At 37.7% G+C, this 12,246-nt stretch overlaps 1 protein-coding gene across 3 annotated transcripts in view; it reads right to left on the reverse strand.

Moving 5' to 3' along the window:
- The window catches only part of SPATA6 (spermatogenesis associated 6), a 35,623-nt gene that overhangs the window by 1,950 nt on the left and 21,427 nt on the right, over nucleotides 1-12,246 (reverse strand). For all 3 annotated transcript variants that reach the window (XM_068198687.1, XM_068198684.1, XM_068198685.1), the window contains exons 11-12: nucleotides 5,390-5,489; nucleotides 2,223-2,290 (exon numbers count right to left, since the gene is read on the reverse strand). In XM_068198687.1, coding sequence (XP_068054788.1) covers nucleotides 2,223-2,290; nucleotides 5,390-5,489 — 168 coding nt within the window. The remainder of the gene's footprint in view (nucleotides 1-2,222; nucleotides 2,291-5,389; nucleotides 5,490-12,246) is intronic.

The raw sequence follows: 12,246 nt of genomic DNA on the forward strand, positions 1-12,246 counted from the left end.
ACACTTGAAAAAAGCTATAGACTCTCAAAATCCAACACTTTAATTGCAGTAAAGACTCAAAAACCAACAGTAACTTCTACAAGTTCCTTATTCTGGTACTGAAAAAGACATAAAAAGGCTTAATTTTCCCTTTTCTTTTTGGAGGGCTGTGTGTGTTTTCATGCATTTCCATTAGCCAGCCCTTGTGCATGAGATACCTGGACAAAGCTACAGCCAAGTTAGGGAAGATTCCCTCTCCTGTCTCAACGGGAAACCAGCTGACAACCTGAGCTAAGCAATCTGGGAATTACACTCACAAATCATATTAACAGCAAGATTTCTGCACGCAACTCCCTGCTCTGAAATACCTGTCATATGCTTTTGTTCCCTCATACATCTCCTTTAAGAGTCCCAGAAGTTCTTTTCTGAGTGAATCATATACTAAATATTTCACAAAACACAGGCCTTTTCCTTACTCCCAGCGGTTTTCAATCATCCTTCTACTTTACTGCCAGAATTTGGTCGACAGTACCCTGTCCTTCCATGAACTCTGTCTCTGTCCTTGTATCCTGTTTATGAGCACTGTGGCAAACACTCAGCGATCTGACTGTCCTCAAGGCCTTTATGTCTCACCCCCAGTGCTGCTGGCCTCTAAACCCAAGGAGCAGTCCTTTCCCAACCCGAGTGCCACACTTCATATCCCATCACTTCAGCAGTCTGGAGTATTAAGGTTTATTTTCCATTTTTTTCATGGTCTACAGTTTGAGCAAAAATCTCCAAGTCCCAAAGCTGCCTCAAAACAAAAACTTGCACTTTCTCTCTTACAAACACATCCTAAACAATTTAATTGCTCCAGCTGTCAGGACAAAGGATAAGGGAGCAGAAAGGCTACACAGAATGCAGGAATGAGCACAGGTACAGGAGACACAACTGCAGCAGCAACTTCACAACCATATGGAAATCAGAGTAATCTGTTGCACAGAGGGGATTACCAATCACAGGGATTTTTAAAGAAGCCAGCAAATCAGAAGTGAACTTTTTGAAGCTTATAAATTTCAAGTAGAAGTTTTATGGTACCCATATTGAAATACCTTCCTTTCAGGGGTAGACAGTGGTGATTTGGGGTGCCATTATTAGAAAACAGTGTGTGTATTCAACTATCAAAATAAAGCCTTTCCTAATGGCAACACCTCTCAAGTATAGCACCACAGTTCTAGGACTTCTCCCTTCATATAAAGAAAACCAGAAAAGCCATAGAAGCCCAAAAAACACTTCCAATACTTAGTATCTTTCCTCCAATAGGTACCAAAAACATTGTACAAAATACTGTGTGCATACACAAAGAACATCAGTATTGGTAACTTCTACTACAGAAGTAATCAAAATCAATTTAATTGGTATCTTATAAGTAAATTATTCAAATTAAACCCTGGTGTTGTGGTTTGGAACAGGAGGAAAATTTAGGGAAGCGATGCAGAAGCTTTTTGTGTAACTGCCAGTCTATTGAACTCCTCATGTATGTGAGGAGTACACAGAGTAATTAATGTGCAGAAACCAGGTTTTTAAGATCTCAGGTTTCCAAGACAGCTTCTAAAATACAGCATGCTGTATCACTAAACTATACCATACAAATCTGCTGTGTATTTTTGGAAAATGCTTCTCTTTTCCAATTATCAGTTTTGCAAAAAAAAAAAAAAAAACCAAAAAACAAAAAAAAAAAAAAAAAAAAAAAAACAACAAAAACACCAAAAAAACAAATAACCCACCAAAAAAACCCCAAAACACCCAAGAAAAACCACAAAAAACCCCAAAAAAACCAAAAGAGGGACAATCCAAAAAACTCAGCCTCAAACCATATTACTAAATAAACTTAAATTTATTTTTCCACTGCCATAGTTGTAAGAAAAATAAATAACCAAGTAGTTATTTTAAAAGTGACATTTGCCCTCTGGTTGACAAATTCAAAAAACCTCTGCCCAAGAATAATTTTTACAGCCAAGTCCAGTTCCAAACCCAGTGTTTTATGAAGACTAAACTGACACAGTGCCAAACAACATCAAAGGCATAATTATATTTAACTCTATTTGGCTTTTAGGTGAGAAAGCTTAGTATGAGTAACGCCTAAAACCTTTTCCCTGTGCAATGTAGGACAAAGCTCAAAATGGGAAGAGAAATTTGTAGCTAAGTGTAAAGGGCAATATTGAGTATGACTGTTTTGTCTGGGTCAGAGAAAAACTCCATACCTGGTCCGCAGCTCACTCACAGTTAAGGGCATATTATCTGAAGGTTCTCTTGTCTGAGGCAAATCATCCTAAAAAAACCCCAGAAATCAAATTCTCATTACCTTGGTTTCTGATTACAATGATCTCATTTCAAAAATACTTTCTTTCCATTTAGAAGACTATTAAAGTGCTTATATTTCTTGGGGGAGAAAGGGACAAAGTCTAATGAGCCAAATGCCATTTATGAACACTTTTAATTAAGTTCAGTACACTTCAGCTAATAATTTTCAGGTAATAAACTGGAAAGAATTTCTAGACAGTGTAGATCTAGAGAACTACGCAGACAGCAGAAGCTTCAATAAACCTCAATAAACATATTGGCAAAATGCTGTGAAACCTACTACTTACTGCTTTTGTGCTCCTTGCAGAAAAGGGGAAAAAACCCTGAAAGTTATTATGTTATCTATTTCATGTGTTTTACAAGGCAGAAGCATTCCACACATCTCAATTCTTGAATTTCATATCCAAGGTTGAGTATATGCTTACTGAACTTTAAAAATAATCTGATACACTTAATGACCCTTCAGTCAGGTATTCTCAGTTGCTAGAATGCAGTTTTACCTTCCAAATGCTATCTAGACATTAATTAACCCAAATTTGCCCTCTTAAGTAAGAAAGAAACAAAACACCCGTGTGGAGGGAGCCAGCTGCTCACCTGAGATGGGAAGGTAGAAATTCCAGCACACACAATCATGTTCACTCTACTCTGAAGAGCAAAGACCTTACTTAAGGGGTGATATTAAGTGATGCTTTCAGCACAAGTCAATTGCTGTAAGGATTACTAAACAAAGTCATCTTTCATGCTATAGGAGAAATAATTGGAAAAAAGACTGCAGTAAAAATAATCACACTTGCTGCTAACACAGAACTGGGAGAAAAGACAATAAATATAGTGGTAGATGGCTATAAGATGCAGAGCAAGCTGAACAACAGCATATGGATGAGGAAAAACCTGAAAGAATTTATTGTGGTGAAATACAAGGTAATAAGTGTGTTTGTAAACAGAAGAGCTCTCTTCCTTCAGCAGTCATAGACTACAAAGCACTGAAGAGGAAATGGGGTACAGCGGTAAATAAAATTCTGCTGCATTTGCCAGAGGCAAATTATGTTCTGGAAAGCAAAAGGAGATGGAAACATTACAATACTGTCACAATGTCACAGCAGAAGGGTACAGTGGACACCCCAAGGAATCTGCAGCAGAGCTCTAGTCACACTATTTTTGTAGAGCACAATGAAAAAGAAATTTTGGAAGACACAGCTGTATGCTTCTGGGAATGGTTATTTAGTATTAGGCTCTTTGGAGTGAAACAGAATAAGAGGTACTTCTTAACCTTTCAAAGTTTGAAGAGGATCTAGACTGGAGCCAGAATCTGCTCACCACATTGCCAGTACACTTGCTTTACTACTCCCCCACTTTCAAGATGACCCATTTACCTCAGTAATCCACTGTGCAACAACACAGCCTCGATTTTGGGCCCTGTGGGGAAGCACAGCCAATCCTGGTGTATTTTACAGCACTCATTAAAAGGAGAACTGATTTTTTTTTTCTTTTTTCATCAGGTCAGCTGCTGTTAGCACAGCTTTCACGAGGCAGCTCTACACAACTATCCAACACCACAAGACTTCTCTGTAGCATCCTTCCATTCCTTTTGCTCAGTGGAAGAAAAGAGAGTGAGAAAAATGGTCCTTTGTCAGCACTGGTTTGATCAGGTTGGTAATTAAAGAACCAATGCCCTAATAGCTGGATTTTTTAGGGCAGAAACACAATGTCTGCACAGTCTTTTTGACTGTATGGAGGGACCATGTAACCAATCATTCAACTCTCCTTATCATAAAGTCATGGTTTAAGGAAAGCAGTCAAGAACCACTGGAGATAGTTCAGGCTGTGCAAGTGTTCATTGCTATGAATACTATCAGGAAATCCAGTTTGTTATCTTAAGTTCATTGAAACATCAGGGGAGCATTTGACATGATTTGTACCTATTCTGAGTGACTGAAACACAGAAAAATGTCATGGGCATCTTCTATTTGAGAGGCAGCAGCTCACAAAATCATAACATTCATATAATTGGGGAGGTACAACATGAACTAAATCAAACAGTCTGAGTATGCATGAGACAAGATTTTTCTGAGTTAAAAACAAAACCCACAACAACTAAGGTAAAAATGAACATTGAACAGAAATGAGAAAATAATCAGATTAAGTGAGAATGAGGTGAGACAAGGGGAAAGGTGGACAGCTGGGGACAGTAGCAACTTAAAATTGCACCAACATTCAAAAGCAGATTTCTGTCAACATTCTATTTTCTAAGAGAGAAACTGAAGCAAAAACGATGCCTTTCTCCACTTTGGGAGACTTATGTCTCTTCTACCCCATCAATAACATTTCTGAGTTAGATTGCCAGAGCTCCTCATCATCTTAGATCATAATCATCATTATGATCATTGTATCATAATCATCTCTCATCCTTACAACCTTTCTATCCTACCTTTCTTTTGCCTCACCTTACACTCAGGATTCTAAATTCTCTGCAGATGAACAATCTTATTCAGCTGGTACAATGCTCCGGCATTTTTTTGAGAAACTGTGTTTCTCAAAATCACAATAGGAAAAATTTTTGTCTGTCTTAAACCACACCTCAAAATTTCATCCAAGGTAAAATATTCTGTTCCTGGGTGTAATCTCATTAGACAAAGAGCTCTGTTCATTGATAGCCAGGTAATTAAGGGGAAAAAAGCACACATCTAAAGAATAATATTAGCTCTAGAAACAGCTGGATACATGCAGCTGCTGATGTGCAGCTGCACAACATGTTAAGCCTTGATGTTCTACACTAACATTTTTTGCTTAAACTGGGAGTGAAGAATCAGAATAGAAAAAACCCACACCCCAATATAATTACTCTCAATAAGCCATGAGAGGGTTGCCTGTACTACTTGATAAAGGCGAAAGAAAAGGAGGCTTCTGAAATCAGTGTGAAACAGTTGAGCTCACACACCAAATCCATATTTCTACGATCAAGGCTGTCCCAAAGGACAACATTCTAATAAATCCAAGACTGTAGGCACAGTTCTCTTTTTCATCCATTTCAGAGAAGAGAAAGGATTGAGTTTGCAGTCAAACTTACAAATATGAGGCGCTGTCTAGCACTGTGTGTTCTTAAAATATTTTTCACTCTTTTATGGATCTCATCTCCATTTGCTGGTGAAGGCCAACCAGTGCTAAATCTGCAAGAGGAAGAAGAAAAGCAAAGTGAAGAAATATTTTCTTGTTGAAAAACTCATTGATTCAGATTTCTTTTTCATTTTAATTATGAAGCATGCATTACCTCCTCCTACTTGCAACACACACAATGTTTCAATTTTATTCTTTTTCTCCTCTGGGGTACCAGTAAAGAAACATTTCAAAGCAGTGCATAAACAGTATGCAGCCACAACACCAACAGAAGATGAAAAACATTGAAAATGTTGATGATTTTGTAACTTGAGTAATATTTCTGTAATGTTTGTGTGGTCCCTACAGAATAAAAAAAAAACATACTATTTCCAGTGATCATGTTTCATTTGCCTCTCTTTAAAGGAAGTATTGCACACATAAAGTTCTTTTCACTGGAATAAATCTAAAGGAAGGCAACCCCAATGCATGCAAATTGGAAAACACATGGAGTCAAAAACTTGCATTTGCAGTCTTTATTTCACAAGAGGAACTGCATTTTAAGTTTTGTTGGTTTTCTTTTTAATATTAAAAACTAGGTAGCTTGCTTGGTATGAGTAATTTAAAACAAACAGTTACTTTTGGATTTTACCTTGTTATATTTTGGTTATTTTTTCCACTTTACTAAAAAAAGCCCTTCTCATCCTTCTCAGAAGCTCATCCTTCTGAGCAAGTTCAGAAGCTAAAAGAAATTTCATAACAATAATTATTCTCAGTCCCTTAAGGGAGTCAACTAAAATTTTAAGAACAGGATCGTTTACATGCCAACCATGTACATTAAAAAATACATTCAAATGTATTTTTTTTAAAAAGACACATCAATAGAAGGAAAGAATAATTGGAGGAAAGTTATGAAATGCTTACTTACACAAGCTCATCACACTGGAAAGAAACAGAGCACCAAATGAAGATTGTGCATCTTCATTTCAGTGTTGCCTAAGCTCTGAGAGCTTGACTTGGCACCCAGAAAATCCCAGCTCCTGATGTGGCATCATGCTAATGTGAGCACGGGTCACTGGGCGAGCTGTGAGCTGGCACAGCAGGCACTGCAATCTCAGCTGCTGAACAGTAGCCAACAGCAGCACAGAGCTGCCATTCCCTGCCTGGATCAAGAGCACCAGGAGCACTGACATGCTTTGGTGGCTTCCCAAATTTGATGCAGTGGAGAAACAGCATGACTCTGAACCCTGAGATTCCACAGTCTGCTCTGTACAGGGACTGAGAGTGCCAGCTTTTCTGCCTTCCTCTCTCCCAGTTATCACATTCCCTGCATTATCCAGTCTACCACTCTCAAATCCCCAGTCTGACTGTGCCCGGCTCAGTTCACCTTCACCAAATCTCCAGAAATTTCAATACAGCTAAAGAACTGCCCAGCTCCTTTCAAAAAGAACAAACCAAGTAGACAGAGAAAGCTTCGGTGCAAAACAAGCAGCCTGGCAATGCAAAAATTAATGGAAGCAGGATCCCAAAAGTGGGAAGTGCCAGATTATCTTGAAGGTTGCAGGCAGGCAACCTGCATAGAGTTCTTTGCGATCTTTTGGTTCATTCCTTTTATTACCAGAGACAGAGACTGAAATAGAACTAGAAAGTGACCAGTTTTCTGGTTTTGAGTAATCTTTTTCTATTTTCTTTTATATAAGCAACTTGGATTCACTTATTGTTGTTTGTATGTCCAAAATATCATTCTCTTGGTTCTAAACAGCATGATTTTCAGCTTATTTAAGAGTTTTAAGCTATTTTCAGCTTATTTAAGAGTTTATTTAAATCAATTCATCTACTTGAAAATGCTTCTATTTTTCTTCAAGAAAGGGTGCCAAGAAATGACACAATACTGGAAGTATATAACATATAATCTATATGGGGATGTATTGCCACATTTCTAATGATTTTATTGTTGTTTATCCATGGATCACTACAAGCAGGAATTTTCACCAAGTTGTCTAAAGAATTCATATTACTATCCTGAGAATTTTGCAATTAATTCCAAACCCAAGAGCATGTATGGCAAATTCATACTGTGAAGTTCTTTTGCATACTAGAATCCAGCAATCTGTTGCACTAAAAGATTTCACATAACTTCTTCTAAAAGAAAGTAAAATGGTTTGAGAATTTTGTTAGGGGAGAAAAGCATTGCCTTTAAAGAAACAGAAGTGTGAGTCCCCTTAAGCAGAAAGGAATATTAATTTCCCTAATGCAGTCAAACCCCATTTGATGTACTGCATTACAATGCATGTGCTCTACCGCTTGTGTTTTCAAAAAAAGCCCTCTTTTTTTAAAAGAAGAGAGGAAAGGGAAAGGGTCTGCAGTGATACTATCATCTTATGGCTTCCCATTAGAATTTACAACATTTACTGATATTAAAGGACCTCTGAAATGCACGTTTAAAATCTGCATCCTAGATGCAGTAAGAGTGAGTCATTTCCCACTTGACAAATAAAAGATAGAGCCATGAAGTCATGGCATTTTCCCTTATTTATACAGCAGCTGCTGTTCTGCCAACACTAAGGTTGCTTGCTCTGGGAAGTTGGAATAGATTGCCTTTGGGAAATAAATTTTATGAAATTCGTATGTAAGACTTCAGGTCATTGTTATTAATCCTAAATTTACAAATATCTTTGGAGACAAATGTATTTACTTTTGGGAAAAAAAAAAGAAAACCCAGCTTGCTATTGTATTCAGTTAGAAAATACATGGCTATGTCTGCAAGAAGAAGATTTAAGTACTTAATTCGAGAACTATTAAATTCTTTCTCCGGGTGATTTTATGGATCAATCCACTAGTGTGCGCTGTGGTATAACAAATGTTGGCCTCTCACACAGACACCCCCCCACAAAACTTCATTTACCAAAAAAAAAAAAAAAAAAAAAAAAAAAAAAATCAAAACGTTAAATGTGATTAAAAATGGTATCAGCTTCTTTTAAATTAGCTTTTCTAGTATTTTTATTGTCTAATTTTAGCAACAACTATTGGGTCTAATCCACATATAAAGAATAATGTTAATATTTGCCAACTGAAATGCAACTAAAATAAAATCATGCCTGAAATGCAAACTAAAATAAAAGCATGCCTGAAACACAACGACTATAATCTGAAGTGAAACCTTTTTATGATATTCTAACTTTCTGACTGGAAATACTTTAAAAACAGGCTTTATTGCACAGCTTCTGGGAGTATAAATAAAGGGATTCCATTTGCCCAAAATCACCAATAACAACTCTTTAAAATGACCAGCTACTTATTTATGTGATTAAGGTGTCACTATCATATTGCAGTGTTCAAAGGAAAGTAATTTCATTTCAATGACTGTTTGTCCTGATAAACGAAATAAACTCCTACAGCTGTATTCTTTGTCATACTTTCAATTTTCCCTGGGACTTGCAAACATTCTGCAGTTACATCAGTTTAAATTGTTTATTGATTCCAATAGATTGTATAAACACTTTGGAAATATAGCTCAGTGACCTAGAAAAAGCCAGATCAATCAGAGAACTTTTCAAGTTTAATTTCAAAGATGTTGCGTTGAGTCCGATCAAGGAAACAGAACCATTTTCCCTTGTAATGTGACTAAAAGGCATTTATTTTCTTTTATGAGATAAGGATTTTTTAAGGTCATACAGACAACATCTACCTTGATGGAAAAAAAAAGAAGCAGCCAAACAGACAGTGTAGATTGTGTGCTAAAGATTATTTTCATGTATAATTTTATCTGTTAGGATGAAATACTCCATTAGAAATGCAAACAGGATACATCCACCCATGTACTCTACTCAAACAGCAGCTAGCAAACTTGAGAGCGGTAATAAATAGGAATTTTTAAATGTCAGACAATCCAATCATCCACTTGTAAATAGTAAAAACATTAATATCACATTTCAGCAGGAGATATTAATACATTTCACATCATCAGATTTAATGCCAGAACCTTGTGCAGAGTATTTCCAGTGGCTCTCGTGACCCCTTCCTCCACCATGGCACCCCCGGCCTTGGGAACAATTCTGTGCATGTGGCCTGCACAAGAATTCATCAGCTTCAAAGACACAGTCCTCCTGCTGAGCAAAGCCACATACAAGGACAAACCATCACAGCACAGAAATCAATGAAGTCCTGTAGTACCAGATTCACAACTGCAGAGAACGCTACTGTCACTGGGGGGAAGAGGGAGTAAAAACACTTAAAGCTGAGTATAACCTGAAAAAAAACCAATCTGCAAGAACTTACACATGGAACAGGAGAGAGCCTCAACAAAACCAAAAATAATTAACTCCAAAATAAAAAAAAAACACCTCACAAATTTTATATCTATGCAGGTTTTTATTCAGCATTCATAGTAGGGAAGGATATTGCTTTACTCTCATTTTAGAGACATGAGGTGGCAATTCAGCAGGATGGACCTGGTTTGCAGTGCATACTGCTCTGTAAGGAGGCACAATAGAAAAGCTGGGCTACACTTCAGGGTTTTCCTGGTCTATTTAGTCAAGGACACAATTTTGGTTTGCTTTTTTTAAAGTGAATGATGCCTATGATGCAGCTCTGAAGTGTTTTGGAGGCTCTGTTTGTACATAGAAGCCTGAATCGTAATGAAGTTACACCAACACAAACCCCCTCCATTCTCACAATGTTGGAAGTGGAGGAAGGTGCCTGCTTTCACAGTGGCAGGATTATTACTACAAAGCAGGAACAGCCACACACAGACAGGGCCTTAAATCAGAGCACAGATGCCTAAATATTTGGAAGCAGAAGCTGACAGCTTAGCTGTGCACCAATTTGCTCTCCCTCTTCAGCAGGACATGAAAAAAAGGGTAAAATTTCTCATGCTTTCTATGTAGCTTCTCTTACTTTCAAAAGCCCTGTTTATAAATGGACCTTGAAGCACTTGTGACATGTGCTGAGTTCAGTGTTTGAGTTCTTAGTAAATGCTTTTTTCCCCCTTCTTCTCATACCCAGCCCTGAAAACTGTGGTAATATACATCATGTAAAGAGCGAAAGTTAATGGCAGACAGCTTCCGAAATTTCAATGAAAGTCAATACTCCAGCTGAGCAGTTGCTCCCAAAAGGTTGAAATCATTGTGGTACTAAATCATTAGTTTGTCACAAATTGGCTGCACCTCCTTATGCTCTTTGCAAGATTTTCCATTACCTTCTATCTTCTCTGAATTTATTAATTTATACACAAAATGGCTCTGACAGCAATCAATTTCAGATTTACTTACTGCTGCAGCAAAACCAACCAATGAAGATGACAAATAGTACAGATGTTGGTCAAAAATACGAAAAAAGGCTTAGATATTGCCCACTTTCATAGAATGTAGTATGAAATAACGGATTTTCAAGTGATGATTCCAGAAGTTAATATTTACCGGATGCAAAAGAAGTAAACTTTCCCAAGAGATGAGACTGGTAAACCCAAAACCTTCCTACCAAAGAAAATTCCAAAAATCAGAAAAAATGACTTTTAAATGGCTAGAAAAGAGAGGAAACCAAGGTGCAGCCTCTCCTGACAGCAAGCTTTTTCCTAAGAAGTCTGCAATATTTTTCAGTGTTCTACTTTTTAGCAGGAGTTCTCAAAACTTAAAACATACCCTCTCACAGAAGCAAACCCTGTCTCGGGATGCATGCCAGTCTCTAAAATATCAAGTGAACCACCTGTTTCTGGTTTTTGCTGTACAATAAAAAAACCCCCAAGATCCTGGGACGATCGTTTTCAAGATCACTGAAGCCAAACATTCTGGTAACTGGTGTTTTCAAGGACTTCACATTGGATCTAATATTTCATTAATATCTATTAGTATCTGTCATTATATCTATCATTACCAGTATCTAACTTCATGCTGTTATTTCCCTAGTACTAGGAAAATGAGAATATAAAAAGATGGTAGTAAAACAATACAGGAATATCACAGAAGGGCATCTGATCCAGACACTTAACCTCTGTCTCACTTCAAAGAGAACTTAGATTTTTGTTAAATTTTATAGCAGGCAAGATCACATTTCAGCAGCATAACCAGGAGAACATGAAAAAAGCTATCGAACTGCACTTCAATCTGGAAACAAAAGTAGAAGCATGCTATTTCCAGAGTAGGAAAAAGACTCCTTTGATCCCAAATGCACGAGAAGTAGCTTTGCCTCTCACACAACAGAAATAGTCAAATACTCCCATGATTGTTGTAGTCTCTTGAGGAAAGGATTTTTCTTGTGCCAGCACACAGCTCTGTTCAAAGGACTTTTTGACCTTATGGAATCCATCTCACTATTTCTCCTTTTCTTTCTGACAGGTACTTTGCTGCAGGTTTCAGTGCTGCAAGGAAGGCTTAGCTTGTAAGTCCCCAAGAAACTCCCATCTTCTAGGAGTGTGTGAGGATGTCTGTGCACCATGAAAGCAAGGACTGGACTATAATTTTGCTTTCCTGAAGCAGCACTGAAAAGACAGAGCATGAATGCTCTTTCCCAAAGCACCTAGGATGTCCAGGGTGCTCCTCTCTGCACAACCAACCAAACAACTGCCTTGGCACACTGTGGGACACACATGGCAGGAACTCGAGGGTCTGTGAGTGCCACTGGTCTGCACAGGAGCTGCAATCAAACCTCACAGAATCATGGAACAGTGAGGGCTGGAAGGGACCTCTGTGGGGTTGTATGGCCACATCACCGCTGAGTGTCAGCTTCCAACGTCAGCAAATGCTTTCCTAAGATGGTGTACATAATGAAAAATGTAAAAAGAAAGTATGAGAAATCAATATTCAAAACTTGGCTGTCTTGTTCAATAGTAAATCT

Source organism: Anomalospiza imberbis, chromosome 9 (assembly GCF_031753505.1).
Source record: "Anomalospiza imberbis isolate Cuckoo-Finch-1a 21T00152 chromosome 9, ASM3175350v1, whole genome shotgun sequence".
Lineage (NCBI taxonomy): Eukaryota > Metazoa > Chordata > Aves > Passeriformes > Viduidae > Anomalospiza > Anomalospiza imberbis.